The 24,026-nt window shown below is 36.3% G+C and overlaps 1 protein-coding gene across 1 annotated transcript; it reads right to left on the bottom strand.

Moving 5' to 3' along the window:
- Positions 1-4,693: 4,693 nt before the first annotated feature.
- Positions 4,694-19,572, bottom strand: LOC113233814. The gene is made up of 4 exons (XM_026469025.1): positions 19,397-19,572; positions 9,484-9,640; positions 8,682-8,801; positions 4,694-5,828 (listed from the first exon to the last, which is right to left on the bottom strand). The coding sequence occupies exons 1-4, from the start codon at positions 19,439-19,441 to the stop codon at positions 4,807-4,809; spliced, it is 1,344 nt and encodes a 447-aa protein (XP_026324810.1). The 5' UTR covers positions 19,442-19,572; the 3' UTR covers positions 4,694-4,806.
- Between the last annotated feature and the right edge of the window lie 4,454 nt (positions 19,573-24,026).

Raw genomic sequence — 24,026 nt, 5'->3', positions numbered from 1 at the left:
ACGTATCTACCACCCCACAGGTTGGTACTTATAATTCTAAAAAAACGAACTCAGGGAGTCGACCGTGGCCGTTCGACCTGAAAAGAGCCCGCACATTGGTTTGCTTGAGAAAACAAATATACGCAATTTAGATCAGAAAAATTGTTTCATTTCCTGCGAACTGATTTATTTTAGTTAAGTACCTCCGTACCGTGTTATGTTTTTTCAGACACTCCACACAGTCTTACCAGTGCCTACCGCGATGTTCAGAAGCTACTTTCCCAGTTTCCACTGTAACCAGGGTCAGCGGCAGCAGCGTGAGAAACGGTCGCACGGATCCATAAAATGTGTCATTATTTTATGCCATATGTATTTTATAATAACAATGACTGAATCACAGTCACAGCGTAAGCGCGTAAAAACAAATTAAATGATAATGGGCGGGTATAAATAAATGTCAGTTAGTTCCCTGTGAATATTCTTTACTAACAAAAAATGCTGGACGTTGATCCGAAAATACTATTTGTAACTCACCAAATAAAAAAAAATTGTATGTATAAAATACAATAGTATATAAAACAACAGAGGTAAATAACGCCTATGTACAAAAAATATATAAAACAAAACCATTATTTCGGTAGGACTCAACAGTGCACAGAAAAGTAAGGATTAAGTAAGTATTTATTTATTTATTTTTCTTTATTTATTCAGACATTCCACATAGAAAAACACTAAACATTAAATATCGAACATATTAACTTAAAACTAAGTGCTTCTACACTTAAGGAACATCACAGCATGCAATGACAACAATATGCCATGAAATATTAACAAAATTGTAATGTAAATTGTAAATTTGAGACGGGGCAGTAAGGCCAGCCACCTTAGTTGTTGTAGTTACAGGAAAACGGTTCTAGAAGACTATCCATGAATTTCGAAGATATTTTGATTGGCATTCACAGATTCTGAAAAAATGGTACAGTCAGCAAGATAAAAGGCAATTTAAACAAAACTTTTTTTATGCTATTCGATCCGGTCTCTGTTAAGGATCAATAGTCTCTATGCGACCAACTGAGGTAAGAGTACTCGAAATATCAGAAATCGCAAAAAACATTTTACCATACATTTTGTAGGGACATATTTAGTAATCAGTTATTCTGGGTAGTTAAGGAAGACCCCTTAGACCCCCTGGTACGGCAATAAAGTTGTAAGCGCTTTTCCTGGGCAACCACAAGGAGTATTGAATAGCAACATATTCAATAACTCAGGGCAATCTAATGCACCGTTAACAAGTTTATGTAGGAATTATTACATCAAGTCTCTTTTTAACGGTCTAAGCAGTATCACAAGGTGGCGCTTTACAATGAGTACAATCACGTATATTAATAAAATTATTGTGTAAAGCGACACTCCTTGCATTCGACTGGTGCACATGGTTACTATAGGCTTGCGCAAGTTTACTTATGGCGAAAAATGACCTTGTAGTCGGGCCTTTGAGGTGTTTATTTGCACTTCTGCGTTTAGGTAGTAGTCGTGCGCGTACAAAGGAAATTAAACAAATGACGGTCGATTAGTGTCTCACTGCGTCTTTATTTGTCCGTAGTAATTAGACAAACAAATGCATACTCTTGACAAGCATTACGGAAATCGTTGTCCTCACAATGATGCGTTTTTTAAGTTATTGTGATTCTTTTTATGCAAATTAAATCCAGCTTTAACCATCGACATCAAAATTGACTTCTACATGAAATACGGTTCTACTCAAATACTGTTCTGGACCTATGTTGGGGCTTTTCAAGGCATGGGTGAATAGGCATTAAACAAGTGTGCATAGGCCATCGTCGACCATATCGTCACTTTCCATTAGGTGAGGTGGACGTGAAAGGCGCCTTTATAAAAAAGCAGAAACTGCTGAAAACTGGAGCAGATCCAATCTTTTTTCTAATGAATATTTAAGTGCTTCGGACAAAAGGGTGGCCCCTATAACAGTGAATAGATGCTGCAGCAGTCGCCTCTACATAGGCAATTAAGTAATTGTAGTTAAAGATGTGCGTGATATTTTTAACTGTATTTTTCCGATTCCATCGAAACCAAGTTTGTCAATACTACTTCGAATTTCATTCCACAACATCAATGACCCAGTTCTTTTATCTCAAAGTAGCTATCAATCAATCGATGCGCCAAATTTCTCATACAGCCGCAAAGTGTCGCGAAATTAAACGGCCTTGACACCTGCTAACAGTAGTTCAAAGGCATTTGCTAGAACCGTAACACTACTTATTCGCGGTCCTTTCTATTAGCAGAGCCCTAAACAGGACCGTAGCTGGGGTGGGCGATGAATTTCAACGCTGCGTCGCCAAGAGGTAACGAGTGTACAAATTGCTGTCTGACTAGAGGTAAATACGCATTTTATATACCAATATAATACTGTAAATAATTTCTAATAACTGCTACTCTTAATTAATATCATGTACTAAAGACGCATGAAAAAAAAACTAATGTTCAATATCTTTATATGAGGCGCACGTGCTAGACAAAACACTGCCTACAGCCCTGTTCCCAAACTTCTTAGCATTACAATTACGAAATTCATTCATATACTCGGTACCAATATGGCACAGTGCGCATTCTGTGCATTACAATAGCAAAGTGAAGCGTAGGTTTGTGAGTCAAGGTTAGCAAGTGTTAAATGTTTGCTTTGTAAAGACAATGTGACCTCTTTTCAGGCCTCGTTGTGTTTTTATACCCTCATATTTACTTCAGTTTAGGGCCATAAGGTTTTTTCTCCAGAAGTCATCACGCTTCTGTCACGCGGCCATAATACCGCCCTGTTATATTCTGACTCTAGTGAAAAGGGGTCAAGTAAAAAAGCCAACTTCACAAAGAGACGCTTAATATCATATTAAGCTTTAACTGTTTCCTTGTTTTTCACTTGTACCCCTTTTCACTAGAGCCACAATATTTCTTGTAAACCAGACGTTGGTCGCAGTTCTGGGTCCTGAAATGTTGGTTTCTGCCCTTATTCATGATGCTTAGAGCAATGTGAACATTCACGACTCGGCATGATCTTCGGTAAAAGGCGTGAGCTTCATTAAGGCGAGTCATTGGAGGAGAAGCGGGAACTTGAACGGGAAACTGTTTTGCTAGATTAAGTGGTTAAGGTATTTATTATTAAATACGTAATAATATTATTAAAAAATATACGATACACTTAAGGATATAGTCTAAAGAATGTGCTAATGTGTTACACGATAGGATGTTCTCTATCCGATCATACAAAATCATGAAAACAGGCTAAAATAAAAATCAAAAACGAATTATTTGAGAATAAAATAACTAAGGTACTACAGAGAACCTGCTAAACTTTGGTTTTCAACTGAAGCCCTATTAGTTATTAAATTTACATGTATCTCAAAATTTGCACTGCTTGTTCCCACTAGTGGGTTCTGTAGGATTTCATGTCCCCACTTAGATAGTGGTACAACGATGTTAGTTTTAACGAGTAAATTTATGGGCTCGTGGCCCCACGGACATTTTTTTAATAAAACCTCTTTAAAATCAATGATAAATTGTCGACAAGAGTAATAATAAATACCTTTGATTATTATTATTATTTATTATTTGCAAAAGTGTAATAATAATTCAGGCAACTTCACTTCCTAAAATCTAAGCTCGCGTCGAAATACCTCGGCATGTAAATGTTCGTTTATTTTCAATGACATATCGATGATTTTATAGTATATACATAGATTTAGTCGTATCTGTATATTAAATCTATGAGAGTAAATAGAACATTGCATATTTTATACATATAGATCTGTTTTGCATATTTATTGTATAACCTAGACTAGAGATGGGTTTTTACCCGATAGATATCCTTTTTTACTGAGTATTTATCCTAAAACATGGATAATTATTTTTTGTGTTTTTTATAATAAAATTCATTTCTTTAAAAAAGCAATACACAGATCTATAACAGACACGTAAAACAATTTCTTAGACCTGCTGACTCGACCTGTAGCTCAGTTGGCTTAGCGGTAGATCGCTAGCGGTATAGCGTAGTCGCAGGTTCATGTCCTATATTAATATTAACGTTTTTTTATTTTCGAGCCAGGTAATACAATTTTTGCAAAAACCAACTAGTGCGTAAGCACAAGTCTACACAACACGGAAACGTGTGTATTTTATTTATTTATTCGTTCGTTTCGCGTGAAACCAAACGAAACTGATCACTGTCACTGATCTACCAAGAACTTATCTATACCATCAATCATTGTTGAACTACGTTAAGATTACACGACAGTTCCAAGGGTTTTTGGTTGACTAAAAACTACAGTATCGCTTCGGATATCTTTTTTGCATACAAAATACAGACAGTAACGAATGTTTTAATTTATTTTAAGTACACAGATGACGAATCGGAGACTTGAAGGAACTGTGCAATCAGCACTGACTGTCCCCGCCCCACAATAATATGTATGTGTCACACAATCTCATTATTTTCAAATTAACTCTAATCGTCGACTAAGCCGCAGGTCCAACGAACTTCCTGCAAGCTCTCATCAAGTTATTACCAAGTTCACCTTGATTATTCTTTTGTTTTTAAAAACAACAATCACGCGGCATTTAATTTCAGCCATGGGATTCGTAATTAAAATACTTTGTAAAGTTGAAAATTAATTTACTGTGTTCAAAATATTTGCAAAAAATATATTAATTCTTATATAATTAAATGGCTAGTATAATCACATGATTCACACGATCACATTCACACAGTGGATCTGTCCAGAGCACGTCAATTGTACTTTTAGTGTCTTTGGGTGGTTACTAAGTGGGACTGTGTCGCGGCGTCCGTAAGTTTTTCTTGTCAGGCCATTTTTCTGCCGCATACTGGACATAACCACGATCTGTTGGCGTCCCTGATGCCCTGCCATCAGCATCGGTACCTTCTTTCTCTTTCTCCTCGATAGGTTCCATAGGGAACAAAGCAGGAGTGTCACCTCTCTTCGTCTTATTGGAATTTTTCAAATAATCCTCCAACTGTTGCAACGTCGGCGTCGGAATGAGCTTCGCCCTCGACGGCGATTTCTGTCGTATCTTATCTTCGTAACTCGGTGACAAGTCATCATACAAACCCGTCAATCGACCAGTCTTCACTTTGGAAAAGACTGGACTCTGTAATTCTGGCAAGTATTTCTCCTTAACTAAATATTTCCCTTCAGGGGATTCTAAATATTGCTTGTAATACCACTCGTTGAATTTAGATAATTCTTGTTCGTAATGTAGCTCCGATAACGGATCTGATAGTCGTATGTAATTGCCGCCCTCGATTTCGTTTCGCAGAGATCCGAATTTGGACCTCTCTAGTTCTGTTTCGAGAATGTCATCGTCAAACTTTGTATAACAGTGTTTTGGTTGATCAAAAAGGGACGATTCTTCTTTCTTTGCCTTTTCGACTTTACCTTTCTCTAAGTCGAGATCTTTTGGTCTTTCTGGTGCCTTCTTGTCAACGGCGACTATTTTATCAGTTGGTAAATGTCCATTGACAGAACGTCCGATAACGGCTAATGAGCCAGTACTGGCCAACTTCTCGTCCGTAACATCTTTGCCACTAGTGAAGATCTGTGGAGAAGTTGCTATGGACACTTTCTTCTCAGGCTTGGGGGATGATATGGTCGCTGCAATGGTCCCCAAGTCGGTCTGGGAGTGATGTGTGGCGTAATAAGTCCGTGGACCCATCAAGTCAATGAGGAACAGTGCTGCGACAACCAGCGACAGGGACCCCAAGACGGAAGCGTTGACTACCAGATTTCTAGGCACCGAGTCTAGGGAGGCCAGCTCTAGACCACCTGGAGATAAAACAAATATTTTAATACTCTGTGTGACTGAGAATCAAGATAATCAGAACCACACACTAAAAATGGTACATTGGTATTTTTTTTAAACAGGTGAAGACGACAAATTAAGAAATTCTCCTAACCGACGTACTCGTATACGTCAGCTGGGAACAAGGGCCCTTCAAGTAGAGTTTATCAAGCCTTAGCTCACCCCATTGACCCATATCATCTTTCAAATAACAAATCCAGAAGAAAAAGAATTGAACTTCTCTAAAGAAGTGTGCGAAATGCAAACATATTGTCGAATGTAAGAAGTGGCTATATAACAACGTAAAATATTTATACTTATTGTTGAAGTTAAAATAGGTAATAAATTAAACGGCAAAAAGTTTGGAATCAACGTACAATTCACATCCCACGCCTCTCCTTTTGTTTGCATACCCAAAGACAATGATTATAAACAAGCACTTTGTTTATAAACAAAATTACGAGCTCAGGATTTACTACAACTATTAATAACTTATAACTAACTATAATCATTATTTATTTATTATATTATTAATCCAATGTTTGAACAAGAATTTTAAAATATACCCACTAAAGACGTACGGACAACGGCACATCAGACTACGCATGTTTGTTCGAAAATCGTCCCCATTGCAACGGAACAAGATAAGTCAATGTGTAGCTTGATGTGCTGGCGTGTGTATAACGCGTGCAAAATTAAAGAAGCGTGGAATTGAACACAAATATCATGATATATACAGGTCAGTCAAGGATTGACCCATTACACGTCCTACTGCCGGGCATGGGTGTCCTTTAAGAATACAAATAATCATTTATTCCAAAGTAAAATAATTTTACACTTGAAAATTTTTATTTTAAGATTTATATTTTATATAATTTATATATGAATTATTTTAAGCTACTGCTCATTCACTGTGCCGACATCCCTGAGAGGTCGACTTCTCTAAGGGTTGCTCTTTTGAAATCAACTTAAATGCTATGGAATGCACTTTAAATGAAATTTGTATGGAATCTAGAGCCATGTCGTGGTTCCATGCATCTTTTTCTAATATGTAGTCTTTAATTTTGTAATATAATTTTTGAATTATTAATGTAAGTTTTAAACTTAGGAAGTGATAATTTTAATATATGCTCCGGAACCTTATTGTACACACGCCAGCACATCAAGCTACACATTGACGTATCTTGTTCCGTTGCAATGGAGGCGATTTTCGAACAAAAATGTGTGTCTGTTGTCCGTACATTTCCCCATAAAGAATGGTTTACCTTAGTTAAACGAATTAGTGGTACCGTGAGTTTAAACTTAGTTCTAAGGTTAATATTATGGATATCTTTTTTCTTTATGGATATTCTTGAATACTAAAAGTCTTTGATGGCCTGCCTATACAGGGTGTAACAATAAGGTGAGATATTTCAGTTTAAACGGATAAATGTTAGTACCCTATATAGTGAAAACTGTTTTTTGACGATTTTTGTTTTTGCTGAGATTGTTCATGAATACAATTACCACCTGAAACATGGTAGCGCACCTTTGCCTTACAGTCTGTACTATAGTCGTAACAAAATAAGAGGCTCATTTTGACACTTGTCATCGCAACGTAAACAGGGATGTGGACTTAACATATAGACTACCTTATTAAACGCTTCTCACGAGAAATCGATTCTTCTGTGATTGTTTAGATTACTTTTCGGGTTTTTTTTATCAATTCTATACAATATAAATAATAAGTAAGTATTTTAAATGATCACAATGACAATCTGTAGTAGATGTTGTAGTGTAGTTACATGCTACATTAACGGAGTTAAAAAGGTCAACCTGCAGTTAAATAGCAAAATTCTGAAGCAAAACAAAAAAACGTCTTGTAGTTTAAATTTTTAGTCATATTCATCGGAAGATGAGCCAAAATCATCAAGTAGAGCTAGTATCACCTGTAACATACATAACATACATTTGATTAACAATCGTATTATTAATATTAACATCTCTCAAAGTCAAGGTCAACATTTTTTAAGTGAAATTGAATTGACTGTGAAATTCGACGATTAATTTGGTTACAATACTATTATAAAAAAAAAACTACGTAACTATTTTCAAAACGTTTCGGTCTAACTCAAAAATTATTTTTATTTTAGAATTCGTGCGAAAATAATACTTGAAATATGTTCTATCATATTTATATTATGCTTCACAAAAATCAATGTTTTTTAATAAACCCAATAAGTTAATAATTATTTATTTACTGTTGATTTAATTCAAAGTTACATACTATAATCTTCCTTAGCTGTCAAATTGAGCCTTTCTGTAACGACTATAGTTACTTTTAGATATCACAGAAACCAACCATGTGTGAGCGTTGAACAAATTACATTAACGCGTCACGAGCCCTAGAGACCCGGTGTCAGTGATGAGGTATTTGTTTTTTTTATAATCTTGATAAATTTAAAAACTTCCAAAAATGGCGATGCTGACACAGCTGCACAGGCAGTCTTTAACCAATTCAGAAAAGGTCGTTTCTAAATTGATTATTATTATATAGATAAATATATAATAATTTTACTGCCTCCGTGGCAGAACGGTTACCATTCTGGACTGCCACGAAGAGGTCGCGGGTTCGATTCCCGGGCCGGGAGAAATATTTGTATGGCCTACATTTGTTTCACTCGTTGAGTTTGGATGTAATTTGTGATTGTCTATGCGGGGCTATGAGTGTGTGCGTTAATATTATTATTATTATTATAGAATCCGGGGCATCAGGCGCCCCTAGCGATATATGTAAGTAAGTCAATGCTAATGCCCGATCCAGTATTATAGATTAAGCTACTTAACATTAGTCTTACCCAAAATAAGGAAGAAAAGCATTCCTAAGCCAAGGAAGAAGCTTTCCAGTATCCTGCGTCCTTTGGGCACCTCTTGGAACACTCTGGCCAGAATCAGCCCGAAGGTGATTATCACGTAACCTAAAAAGATAACACAATCACAATACTTGTCGTGCTCTAGAAATGCGGCACACGATAATTTTGAAAAATTGAATGGAAGTTTGTTACATGAGAATGTTGTAGGTTTACTGGTTTCTATAATTTCTAAACCTTCCGCGTGTTGTGATACACAACAGTATGTAGTTTTGTAAATATGATCCCTTCGACCTCAAATTCATATATTTTTAAAAAATGGCTTTCTCTGGATATTTTGGAATGTTTAACTTTTAAAATGGCGTTTTGTGTTTTAGTTACTTTCTGCACAAAATTACGTCCTCATTTTGTATCGACCCCATGTATTCTTAAAAGTCAAACACGGTAAAAATATAGATTGTTTGCTAAATAAACCAAATTACGTCACAGATACGTTCTGTACCTTAAAACTGATTCACTGAGAAAATATATATGCTTGCGATGCTTACAGTCAGAAACACAGTACAGTTTCACTATGACGCCGATAAACAATATATTATTAAACTAGAATAACCTATTAAAGCAGAACAAGAGGTTAGCATTCGCCATAGTTAACGTGCTCTAAACTAATCTGGATTTACCACAATGCTCTTTAAGGTTCACAGGTCACATGTCACGGCGATGCGATTCCTAAACAAATTAGACCGCGAGTGGAAAATTAAAATATTGAAATATTTAGCTAATCCGTTACCTCCATAGACAGCATCGGCAAAGGCGCCGCCCACGGAGTCCCAGGTGACAGAGGTAAGCAGCGACCACTCTCGGGAGAACTTCTGCAGCAGCAGCGACAACCGGGCTTCGTCATCCTGCGACACGCGCTTCGCCACGAGACACGCCACGCACACCAGCTGAATATACATAAAATTTAGGTCAAATTACCAATTCAAGTACTAGGCATTTTTGTGACTTTTTCTACAGCTTCGACGATATATTTGAATTACAAGACAGCTACCATTATTTTAGCCGATGTTTGTAATTACCAGTTCTCCAGCTAATACCCTTTGACGGCTCAATTAGAGAATGCGCAGTACGTGAATTAATATCTCAAATCATCAATAACATGCATAACAATAACGTTGCTGTGTATACGTCTGACACGTGCTTTAATATGCATATATTTTGCACAAGTCTACATTAGCACATTTTTAATCAATTATTTTAATCATTTCGAAGAAGTCCCCGGAAATAATTAAGTTTTCTACCCATGCATACATATTGATACACGTATACGCGGCAGCACCAAAATATCTCAAATTTAAATTAATAAAACAGCGTTAGTAAAATTACCCAGTTTAGTAACATCCCAACAAGATCAAACAAAGCAACATTGAACAAAAAGCAAACTTACCTTTCATCCGGCGTAATTGTCAAGCGAACAGAGTGAAATTAAAACCGTGAAAATGATATCACATGCTTTTTATGTCAAGATCAAATGATTTCATTTTCACTTGGAATTGTTAGCGATACGATGATGTCATGGCGATAGGTTGGAAATTTTGGAAATCGTGTGATCACAAAAGCCGGCTTACATTTGTTAGTACAATAGTATTTGCGATGACAGAAAATGGTGCTGAATGTTTTGGAATAGTAATTATACAATGGTGTTACTTTTAGCATTAATAATCGCCGGGGAATGTCGCCTCTTCCATTAAAAATTTATTTACAATGGCAAGTGACGGGACGAACAAGTCGTGAGCCTGATAGTGAGCGACAAGCCTATATATAACAGTTGCAGTGCCACTCAAGAGCTTTAAATCGCAAAGTTCTTACGGACATTGCCACTGCGCCCGTTACCCTGAGACATGTAATTTCACCAGCACCCTTACCCCTCCAAACAGAACGCAGTATTGTTCACATTATTGCTTGGCAGCTGAAATAGGTCAGGTGGCAGTATTTCACTAGACGAACTCTTTCACAATGAGCTCTACTGCTACTAAAAATCGTTCAGATTATGGGAGAGGCGAGAATCTATAAATTCTTTATTTCCTCCACAAAATTGTAACAGCGGAGCAGAACAATGAACCTCATGATTTGTACAATTGATGTATATAAGTAGCACTAGGCTATTAATACCTAATATCGCACATGTCTCATGGAAGGATATGCGAATAGACCGACGATACAAAAACCAAGTTGTTGATAGTGGTAATTAAGATTTCATTACAGAAACATGGGATGTCCTGCAGTCAAAGTTGCGTGAAAGATCACCTACGATTTTAATGCGCTAACGCAAGATCTATCGATCGAAGACGTATCTTATAAGGAGTGATTATTTTATTTTTCTATTTTATTTTATTATTCTATTATATATTGATTAAAACTTGCTATTTATTTTAAATTTCTTATCAAGAGTGTTAATTCGGATGCATTACTTTAAGAATAGATAAAAGCCAGTGTGTGAATATGAAGGACATGCGATGTGAAACGAGCGTGCAAAATTTGTATATACACATTGACTTACAAATAAATGGACGACGGGTCTAATACAAAAACCACGAAAAAAATGTCCCAAGTCAACCTATTTAAACGTAGTGACATTTCAAGGAATATGAAAGAGCTAAAACGTTGAATTTAAATTGTAATGTCATCGCAGTACCGTCTAATTTTGCTTGCTTCGCTGTCGAACGAAGACTAGATCGTGAATGACGCTCTGTATACGATTTTAACGCCCTATAAGTGCGGACACTTTTTAGCGCGGACCCGACGTCCATATAATTGTAAGTCAATGTATATACAGTCCATTTTTTGCATTTCAGTAACTTTGTGCTTTAGACTTTCGCACTGGCGCAGAGTCGAAGCGTCGCGACGCGTCCTGTTTTTCAACTACACCACCTGGCGACGCGCGACGACACTCGCATTAGTGCGAAGGGATCACAGTGTGATCGACATCTAACGCCTCACGGCGCCCAAGTGACACGCGTCGACGCGCGAAGCCATTCGAATGCTACCAAGCGTTCCATATTTGCAAACACAAATTTGTACCTTAATAATGGGAAAATAGAGATGAATATGCTATAGGCGAAAAACATGACGCGTCGCGACGCTTCGACTCTGCGCCAGTGTGAGTTGAGCCTTATGATAAGAGTTTTAGAAAGTAAGGCGACGATATGACAGCGATGGCTACATAATATTTGCCCTCAAATACACTCAACTTATTTTGCAGATAGTGTAACTCAACAGCCTTTACCTTGACGGTTTAACTAAAAGCGGAGAACTACAAAATTAAAGCTTCGGTACCATCGTCGCCATTGTCAACTCAACCTTAAAGTCATTCAACAAGTTTAGACTATCCTAAAGGAAACCTATTGTTGTCTCCAACAATGGTAATTAGGACCAGTGTCCACCGTGTGAACGCCATTGAGGTTTCTACATGACGTGGCGTCTCAAGTAGTTATAGCAACTCGGCAAAATGTAACCACCATGAGAACAGGGAGAAGCATTTTTGAAACAACTACAAATACTGTACCTATACAATTTAGGCTGACAAAAATATGTACCTACATGCGGCAGTCAATCGAAATAGAAACATCCAAACAAATCAAGGAAATGAAGTGATTCTTTCTGATCTAAAATTTTGTATACTTGTTGATCAGCCGCAATAATGCCACATGTAAAGTGCTTGAAACATTTATATGATAATCTCAGTCAACCGACCTCAAAATACGTTCACCTGTAGTTTACCACCCTTAGAGGCGGAATATTTTCTTAAACTTAATGGGACCACTACTGACGCACCTTCTTTCCAATAAAAAAAGAATCCTCGAAACCAGTTCACAAATGCGCAAGTTATCGCGTAGCATACATACAATAAATAATAATAATGAAAAAAGACTAATTAAGAACCTATTCCTTTTTTGAAGACGGTTAAAAAACAAAAATAGGTATCTACGCGATTTTAGATCCAAAAAATAGTTTCACTTCCCGAAAGCCCTATATTCAAATTAACCCTTTTTAAAGTGGTCACAGGCGCCCGCCTGCCCGCAGTTTGACATTAAAAAACTTGTCTAAGGGTTCAGCCAGGAATAAAACTGGGACCACTTAAGGTAACACTCTGGAATCGTATCAGGCCATAGACGTAACGTAAGTACATATAAATATTATTTTAATGTATCAGGATCCCCTAAACAAAAATCACCGTGTATTTAAGCCATTGCAAGCAGAAAAATCCTTTAAACAAAAGAATACCCTTTAGATAACTATGTCAAGTATGCCGTTACTTATAAATGGCACACGACTGAAGCATCATAAAATGACTGTGTCAAATGTGCCGGCCGGTCAATTGTTTAAATTGTATTGTTAGCTAACTTGTTATTTTTGTATGTGCACCTGTTCATAACAATAGTGTGCAATTGCTCGTTCAGTAAATGCATCATTAAATGTACATTAAGGAAATAAATTAGATAAAAGAATGTGGACCGAAGAGTAAGTGGTATATCTACTTTTGTAATTAAGATAATCAAAATGATTTGATGTATATTAATGTATGGTGGACTGTGACACCTAAAACTTTAGGTGTGACAGTCAAACGATTAACTTTAAAAATTACAATCTGTAAAATTCTTCAGAAATTGTATCAAAACGGTCAAATTTACAATTATGTAATACACTTGGCGGAGAGTGTATAAATAAGTATCCCACTGAGAAAAAAAATTGTCAATAAAAATTTTTTAAAAATTGGAAATGAAGCTACCTGCAAGCTATCAATTCGAGTCTGTTCGTAACAATAATTAAAAGTTTGCAGTTCCTTGTACCTTTAATTTTCACACATCACAGGCATTAGAATAACTATACAATGGACAAATTGCATTGAAAAAATTGTAGAGGTCAAAATATCCTTGTATGTACCCAAGTTAATTTCCAGAGGCTACTTCACACCGGGACAGTTGCTTCAGCTGTATGAAGCACAAGTCCAGTCGTGTATGGAGTGCTGCTGCCGCCTTTGAGATGGCTCTGCTACACACCAACTGGCCACCTTGTGGACAAGCGTGTCAGGAGGCTTATCGGTGACTCGGAATTAGTAGAGGCGAAACTGCAGAGCCTTGAACACCGCCGTAAAGTTGCCTGCTTATCGGTATTTTACAGGATATATCACGGAGAGTGTGCGATGGAATTACATGATTTAATTCCGCCTTCCCCTTTCCATCATCGGGGGACTAGGTGTAGGCTTCGCTTCCAACCCTATGTTGTGGATATTCCAAAGATTCGCACGAAACGTTACGTTTCCACATTTGGCGCACGGCTAAGGAGTGGAATTCTCTGCCTGCAGACTTGTTCCCTGAACGGAGTGGAATTCTCTGCCTGCAGACTTGTTCCCTGAACGTTATAACTTAGACCTTTTCAAGGCGAGAGTAAATAGGCATTATTTAGGTATGCATGCTCCATCTTCGACCTCATCGTTCCATCAGGTGAGATGGAGGTCAAATGCACTTATATTTGAATAATAAAAAAAATGGAATATCAAACGCGAAACAAAACGACTTGACAAAACAAAGATCTGCAAGAAGTAAATAGAAAAATTCGTAAGATCCGCTGGTTCGTTCCGTGGCTTAGCGGGCATAGCGTCTAGCACAGTTTGTTAGGAGACGCTGGTTCGAATCCAGCCGGATCAAAGGAATGTTCGATCTTTGTATTCATAGTAAATCTTTGTACCTTTATTTTTTTCACCTAGGGCTCCTGCCCGACGTCTTGCGAATGTTTTACGAACATGATATTTTAAAAATATGATATTCAGCGACAGAGAGTTGGATAAAAAGACTACCACTCGCAATAGAACTATACAACGAACAATTACATTAGTAGTAAACATGCTTGCCAGTCAGGTCAGCGAATGCAAGAAATGGCGAACAAATCGATTACTGTCTCTTCAATTTTTGCTACATATTCGTCTATGACACCCAGTACCAATCCATAACCGGGATGTTTACGTAATATTCTAATTAATACCAGTGGTGCATTCAATATGACCTACATTACAGCACAATGTGAACTACCCAGCGCGTAATGACAATGGTTACGATGCAAGTTAAATTACACGTAATACCAAAGACATTGTGACACAATCGTTGAATCACGGGCATAGGTTTATCGTGATCTTGTACGGTTCGTGGGAATCTGTATAGATATATAATTAGAGTTCAATATCAAACATGCAGGGAGTTGTGAAGTTGGATTTTACGGCAAATAAACAATTTAACATGGTTTAAGAAACTGTACACCAAAACACTGTGTTTTAATAGCTGTAGAGATTCTTGTGAAAGCGTTCGTCCGGGGAAGTACTGCCTTAAACCTTACCTATTTCTGCCGCCAAGCTGTAATGTGAGCATTACTGCGTTCCGGTTTTGAAGGGTAAGGGTACTAGTGAAATTACCGGCACATGCGATCGGTCAACTTATGTCTCAGGATGTACGGGTGCAGTGGTAGTGCACCTCAGATCTTTGCAATTTAAAGCTCTGAGTGGCCCTGTAACTGTTATGGACAGGCGTGTAGCTTCCCATCACGCACACGACTTGTTCGTCCCGTCACTTGATGTAGTATAAAAAAAGACATCAAAAACAGCATTTTGAGAAAAAGCTGCGTGATGAATTTTTCAGTTTTTAATAATTTTTTGAGGTTAAAAACACATTTAACTCACGTTGTATATTAGATATTAAAGTAATCTAGCAAGCGATTATAATTTTAATTTGGAAAATAAGCGGTTTCCATTGAAAAAGTAACAAATTTGTTTTACGTTGATAACAGCCGAAATATTGTTATGAAATTACAAAACACTGTATTGAGCCTTGCAGTGTTTTGGTTTGACACGATAAAACCGTATATACCTACATAGTTCATTTCCTTAACAAAAAGGAATTCATGATGCCCTAAGTTTAAGTCTGAAAGAATTTGTTCTTCAATATTTTTTTTAGTAAATTTTTTATAATATTATTACCTATGATCGGAATAGGGTGTTCCAAAGAGTAGATAAATGTCTACGTATATGTATGTAAATTAAGTATCATTAAGTAAATTCAGATCAAATTTTGAATTGCCGCCAAATTAACAGAAAACATCAAGAAAGAAATGTTATTCTTCAATTTCAAAAAAAGAACGATATATTGATGCTTTTTTCAAATGTCTAAATAGACTTAGTCTAATTGGAAAAATGTTAATTTTTTGGAATTCCAGATTTCCGGAAGTTTTACTGCATCATACATAATCAAAGTATCTAAAATATCCGCATTCGTAAAAAATGTTTGCTTTGGTGAAAAGTCAGTTATCTACTCCATTTTTTCACATGGCGCCACTAGAATTATTATAAAATCTAACTTCAGCTTCCTAAGTCAGTAATTTTATCTTATGGTGCAGCAAAATTATTATTACTAATGGTGTTATTATTAATAAATAATATTTAATGCTGCACGCCGATGTCACTTGTAATATTCAAAAATAATGTTAATCCCATCTTTCTCTATATATAAGATGCCTGGCACTGAATGATTTACGTTAGAATACAAAGGCCATGTACAACTACTTCACATTGATTGCTAATCGCATACAGTTCAATTCCAAGCGGCAATCATCGAGGCGTAAACTAACATCAATTACGTATCATGGTAATAAGATGACTGAGAGGTAATTAACTACAATGATTCACTGTGGGATAAACGGACAGTTAAAAGAATATTTTTGGAAGCGGATCTTGGTCTGAGACAATAGCGAACGCTAGGTTACAAAGGTTATTTTCAAATGGTTTAAGTAAGCACTTAACCAGAATTTCACCACATGGTAATGACAATTAGATATAATAACTGCTGCTGCAACTGCTATTCTCGCATAGAATATCTCGCATGTTATGTCGCTCTCTCGCAAGTCGCACCCTGTCACATATGTTTTGTTTTATGTTTTGAGCGAGATTGTACTTTAACTCAAGCAAATTTGTCTGGTTGAATATAACCACCAATACAAACAACTCCTTGGTCATATCAGCATGACAAGCTAGTATGACCACCTATGCACGGCCCTGTCGTGCTGGACCTTCTGAACAGCCACACCAATCAACTGGGGTCCAAGTCTGTTGTGTGTCGATAGTGGCAATGGCAGGAATTTGTACGTTTGGTATTCTGGCTTGCCAGTGGCCAACCATCGAAGTACTATTCAATTTTTTTTTGTATTCCGCGTGCTTTTCAGTGGAGAGTCGATTACACGTCTGTGATGCAGCCTAGCAATACTATATGTTTAATATGAATATTTTAGATAAGATAGAAGATAGTAATTCCCATGGTAGTTTTAGTAGGTAATGGAAATGTAAAAATTAAAATTGAAATTAAACACGAAAGTTAATGTAAAATAAGTTAATGTAAAATGTGCACTTATCTAGCCTGTGTCAGTACGCACCGCTCTTCCATAGCTCTGCCGTCCACTAACTAAAAGACGGCTAAGTTACAAATGGTCAAAATATCAGTTTTAAATAGCAAAAAATAGTTAAAATTGGTTATCGTGTTCAACTTATCGGAACTTGCCCTAACGATGCATAGCTGAAACATCATCAAACAATTTCAATGTTACTAAAACTTTATGACATCTCCAAAAATTATTTTGTCAGACGCGTTTTAGATAGCCGACGGCAGAGCTATGGAAGAGCGGTGCGTCCTGACACAGGCTAGATAAGCTTAATAGGAGGTACCATCCACCATTAATGTAAATTATATTACTGAAATAAACATTTTTTATTATTACTATTAAATGTCGATCGTTAGTTAATGAATGAATGAATGACATTACTGCCATTCCGTTGGCACTCTAAATTGAAACTCAATTGCCATTGCAACTAGATTTTAGCAGAAAACAACTATCATAATTGCAACCCCAGTAGAGTCTCAATGGCATTAAAATGACCAATAATTTCAAGAATTTAGCAGACTTGGGGCCCAAACTATAGAATTCTTTGCAACCAGTAACCAAATTAACTCCGAGGCACTACCGAAAACATCCAGACTAGAACCAATTTGTTTGTCACATGGCTAATGCTCGCTGCCGAAGTCGCACGAAATATAATGGCAAACTAGTTTAATCAAACTAGTCTCTTGGTTTTTTTTCACCTGCTACTTTGTTCTCAGTATTAATAACAGAACAATTTTAAATGTCAATATAAAAAGGTGGTTGGCAAACAGGTGAGGACAAATAGGAATAAAAGTGTACTTAAACATCTAAAGATAGGTATCACGAGTGTAAAAACCGGCATAAATATAATTTCGATGATATTACCGCAAACGACTTCAGATGATAGTTTCTGCATGAAGTGATATTTTTATTTCTTTTCATGAACGAAACGAACGCTCTCTCATAATTTGTGACCATAAAATTTGAAATTTAAAAAAAAAACTATCGACGCCGTAAATGTCTACAAATTCGAAACGATTTTCTAAACTTGTCGAAGACTTGCGTTCAAAGGGCTATTGTATTGTTGAAGAGTATTAACAATGCCGAATTATTCCGGCCGTCACGATTTTCTGCTGATGCACTCTCAAGGAGATCAACTACCTAACGTAGCCGCGCAATTCAATTTGTATTAATTTTTAATAGATTATATGAAAGTGTAAGCGAGAATGCCGACACTCATTTCGAGTTTTTATGTTGTGGACGCCGTGTTAAATAAGTGTAAATTTTATTAAGAAATTGACAATGATTGTAACAATTTTTTCCTACATCACACTACACTCCCCGAGTACCAGAGCAACGAAATTCACTCATGAGCATTTCTCAAAACACCCAGACCAAAACTAATCTAGAAAGATCTTGGTTCTACTGGGAATCGAATCCTGGACTCCTAATCCAGCGTCCAAATTTTAAACTGTTGGGCCACCAAGATCGTCATGCGTGAGAACTGCACCGTCAATAAAAAAGGTAAAATTAAATTGCAGACTTTTGGCCAAAGAAAACTGTTATTACGTTACAAACTAAACAATAAGTTCGAAACATTGAAAACATAAATAGCAAGATAATTAGCACACAAAAACCGCAAACCACAAACACCGAGGTGTAATTAATACTATTAATAACTAATAACAACAATGTTACCAAAACCAAAAAGTCTGGTAGAGATTGCTATGTAGCAATAAGGCCGCCTGTTGTACCTGTCTTTTTATTTTTTTGCATTATTTTGTATTTGTCCTAGTGTGCAATAAAGAATATTTGTATTGTATTGTATTGTAAGTTTAAAATATAATGGTTTTATAGATAAGTATATAATAATAACTTTGCTATTTGGTGTAATAAAATAACAGCCTCAGCAGGTAATGTGTTAAGTGAAATATCTAAAAGTTACATTCAAATATGTTACTAACAAGAACCGATTTTAAGTGATTGCATACTTTCGTAAAACCATTTCCTAATAATGAATACTTCCCCGATACGTCTTGCGATGGCGCAAATGTTAATCGAACGTTTACAAACTTTATTTAGTAGTTATTGTTATACAAACTAGTGCAATAACATCCTATTGACAAATGGAAATATTGTCTATACCATTGCGTAAATTATGAACATAGCTCATCACATTAGACCTGCACAGATAAGCATAGACAGATATGTGCTTAAGGTGTGCTCGGTATGCGAGAATAACTTACGAATTCCGTAATTTTAAGAGCGACCCATTTGTCGCAGAGCGCCATGCCTGATAGCGGGCCAAGTCACGAGCAAACACTGTCACCTTCACTATTGCCCAACAACACGCACAGCTGGTCGCGTATGTGTAGTAGTTACGTGGTTGACCATAGTCGTAAACACGCGAAAGGTCGGCGAGACGGCCGCGCTGCGCCAGCGCACGTCGCTGTTTGTTTCGAACAGCCAACGACTGATCATTTCCACGTTGCGGCGACCTCCACGCCATTGAAGGAAAACCTCTTAAGTCATAGTACGCGTGCTTCTCACCGATCGCCGCCGCCACCGCCGTGCGCTATGGTGTAAGACGTTAGATAAGCGAGTGGGCGTTCACTTGCAGTAAAAACAAACAAGATACCAGTGTTAGCAACTAATAGTTAAGGCAGTGCAACGAAGCAAAATAAAACACCACGGACATTAAAACATTATACTTAAATTTATATTATTCAATACTGGCATGCAATATTATTTAAAAATCTCATAAAACATCGAGAGATAAATTCATATGGTCTCGTTACAAAATGTTAGTTTTTGCTAATTGTAGATAGATAATTTCATAATGCCGTGTTTAATTAATGCTGAGAAAACAGTTCCAAATTGATTTACTAAAACCTGATTTTAAATAGACTTATTCATAGAAGACAGATATATTAAACTATAATAACATGAATATTTTCGTTGAAAAAACTTCAAAAAATGTAGATTGCCAGTAGTGCAATAAACCGCGTGTGCGTGCATTGAGTGAGCACTCTTTGAAGAAACTTTATAAAATATTAGTTGTTTAGTAAAAGTTCTAAAACAATCGTAAAACCAATCTTTCCATTTCAGATCTACAAAAGTATTAAGTTTGCAAGTAACATTTGTGTACTAGTTTTTAGTCAAAGTTTTGTGTAATTATCGTCTTTAATTAGAGAGATCTATTAGTGCGTCTTTAAAATTTTTACAAATAATTTTTTATTCTTACTCAATCCACACGCTTTGAAAATTAACTATTACAATAAACCAACGAATAGAATACATTTCGTTGTCCATTTTTAACCAAAAATTATAAATTATAAATTATTTTTTTGCAATATGTAACTCGAATCATTAATGTGGAATGTTTTTGACAATAAGGAATGTTTTTCAATAATATTGTTTTAAATGCTCACTCAATCTTCACATTTTTGAAAACTAAATAACGTCAATACTTTGCATTTGGAGACTATAAATAGTACAATTTTAGTAAAAATTATGGATATTTTGTAAAAAATTTACTACTACTTATACTACATTATATTTGTAAGTAATACAGTGTCCGTAATACTTTTATTTCCAATGATATTGACGTTTTTTATTTTTCAAATTGTGAGGATTGAGTGTGCAATAAAAAAAATATTGTTAAAAATTCCACATTTGTGGTTCGATTTATTTACATATCATTTATAACTTTAACTGAGACATACATGAAATTAAAATTCTATTAGTTGGTTTATAGAAAATTTTGAAAGTGTGGATTGAGTGAGCATAAGAAACTATTTGTAAATATTTTAAAAAGGCACTTATAGATCTGTAAATAAGATGATAATTTTACAAAACTTGTACTAAATACTAGTACATGAATGTTACTTGCAAACTTAATACTTTTATAGAAGAACTAACTGGCTCTTTGTGAGAACTGAGTGAGTCCACATGCTCTTTGTGAGAAGTGAGTGAATCCAGTTTTGTTTTATCTTTTACAAGCAGAAAGAATGGTTTTACAATTGTTTTACAACTTTTATTAAATAGCAAATATCTTATAAACTTTTTTCAAAGGATGCTCGCTCAATACACACATACGTCAATAAACCTTTCGCGGCCGAGGGCCGAGGGCCGAGCCGAGGTGCCAGAGGCCGTCCCGTCCGCCCGGGTCGTGCCCTCGCCTGCAGTTGCCCTTAATTCATAACAATTAAAACAATGTAGACACATGCTTAAATATATCGATGTTGCCTTATAAAAGCTTCAAATTTTAATATATTAATAATTATGCCATTCAATTGGATTCTTAATTAAAATACATTTAGGATTAATTAAAATAATGTCTAAAATTAAAATCTAAATTTACCTCTCTTATGCCTTACAAAAGGAGTGTAAGAGATGTGAGCGTAATAAAAATACATTAAATGGTCAAACTGAAAGACAATGTAATGTTCATTGCGCGGCGACAACAGTCTTCACTGCGCCTGCGTCGTCGGGAGCTCAAATGACTCCCTATTTTTTAAGATAAGTTTTTTCTTTGTCACACCAACACAGCAATTAAATATCTAAAAGCCATTGCCCAAAAATGTTTACATTACTTGAATTCGGTCATTTATTGATTACTCAAGATTATGCATGCCAGGTTGCGTAATCAATAAGGAGCTTGCCGAATTGAACATTTTCCTGCAATGCAGACAAATACTATATACTTAGCCAACGAATAAAAGTGAAAGCGCAGTAATCTAACGAACGACAGCAACCACTTATCAGTAAAAGTGGGACGTTAACCAAAATTAAACTGCAAATGCTGTGACGTCGTCAGGTACGCACCACAACTTCAGATGACAATGAAGCTGAAGGAACCAGTGATTTAGTTGAAATCATGAACACCGCTGCAGCCAAGTTGAACAAAAGCGTATAGACGTTCAATGCGGATTAGTGCGCGTTCACCTTAAAACCTAAATCTTTGCATGGGTAAACATCGTGACAGTCGCGATCGCGTCGTCAAAGTAAACGTTAGATCGTAATGCATATCGGCAAGTACAACTTTCTCGGTGAAAAAGGCAAACATAAAAACTACTTTTGTAAACTACTTTTCACGTTCAGCCTCGCAGAAATTGGTTCAACAACAGAGTAGTACTAAAAGTAACACTTCAATGATATCCCTGCTTTTCAAGAGTAGTGGCTCAAGCCAAAGTACTTTTTTAAATATTACACTGAGCAAAGCACATTCGAAATACACGAATATGCTCAATTTTATTGTAGATTAGACACTGAGCTTTCCTTTGGTTAACATAATCACGTGCCAGTATTAGGCCAGTATACGATTCGTATACGCGCGTCCCATATTAGGATTGCTTTTTTCAAAACAATCTTATTTGATTTTTAATAAGCGGCTATCTTAGAAAGCCATTTATGTGTCCTACTTCAAGGGTCGAATATTTCATAAAAGGCTGCCTAATAGTAATACCTACTTAGTAGTAGGGAAAAATGCAATCAATATTATGAAAACGAATACAAACAAGACTATAGAATACCATTTTTGCCTGACGTACCGTGACGAACCAGACACGGCAGACATATTTTTTTAACATCGTAAATAAACATTTCATAGCCGCGAGTCTTCGCGTTGCGTCACAAACTTTCACCCATGCAGAGATGATCTGCATAAGCCCTTGGCGTTTGGTCACACAATACTTTAGATGTTGAAAATATTCTAAGGGTACAAGAGCAAATTAAACAGGGACATATATTCTTAACACGATGGTCATGTTTTGGTTAAATATACTTCGTGTGTTCACAAGTTTTGAGACAAACAGACTTTAAAAATAAAACAAAATAATACTGGCAGCTGTTAATTCTTTTTTTTAATTTTGACTTTGGAATATTTGAGTTCATACTACTGTAGGTTTTTAAATTCTTTCGCATTATTTTTCTGGTAATAGAAGAAATAAAACTATTACATCCGATTGCAATTTCGCTACATTTAGCCGAAAAAAATTTTCCGTGACATAAAATGTTTTGGGATAAGCCGCAACTTCGTATATTACACCGTAAAACGTTACAGGGCGACTAATTCTCTGAAACATCGCCAAAGAGTGGTCACCCGCGGTCAAAACAATCAGAGAACGACTACGCCGAAATCCACGTCGCACCCAGAAGAAACTCGTTTTGCAGACTAACTTGTCGCGTGTTTCCGTCAGCGGAAAACTGAAATACGATCTGAAGATAAAGGTAAAGAGCTACACAGACCTAGGAAAGTTCATTTCCTAAATATCGCCTTCGTAAATTGCGAACGTTCACGATGCGAAAAAGATATCCTTCAGCGACGAAAAAAATTTTCACGGGCTAATAAAAGTTCAATCGACACAAGAATAAATTTTATGCCAAAAGCGGCAAAGATGTCCAGCTTCATCATGAAATGTTTCATGTACCCATCATCAGGCGAGTGCGATGGTATGGTGGGGGTTCCGTATGAAGATGTCACTCAGCTCCATTTTTGCATGCAAGGCGTTAAGGTCAAAGCAAAAAATATCAATAACATTTTAAAAACTGTGGTGAACCCATGTCTCATAGTTTATTTCACAACAAAGAATGGATTTTCTGGATGTATGGAAGCGAACCCAATCCCACTGGAAAAGGTTAAAAGATTTTAGAGCTTGTATTAGAAATAAAGGCGGTAATTTTGAGTAGGTAATAATTGCTTGGTAGTTGCTGGCTAGTGTCTACTTATTATATGAACATTTTAAAAATATAACTTAGTTCTTTACATGTTTATGTAACCTTTACTTCATCTCAAAACTTATGAACACACAAAGTAGTCTTGAAACCACAATAAATGTTGGTTCTAGCTGTGTAGACGGTGATTCAATAAGAGTT

This window comes from Hyposmocoma kahamanoa, unplaced genomic scaffold (genome assembly GCF_003589595.1).
Source record: "Hyposmocoma kahamanoa isolate Upper Pololo Valley unplaced genomic scaffold, ASM358959v1 80, whole genome shotgun sequence".
NCBI lineage: Eukaryota > Metazoa > Arthropoda > Insecta > Lepidoptera > Cosmopterigidae > Hyposmocoma > Hyposmocoma kahamanoa.
Note: the sequence above shows the minus strand (reverse complement) of the source record. Positions and strands in the feature narration are given on the sequence as shown.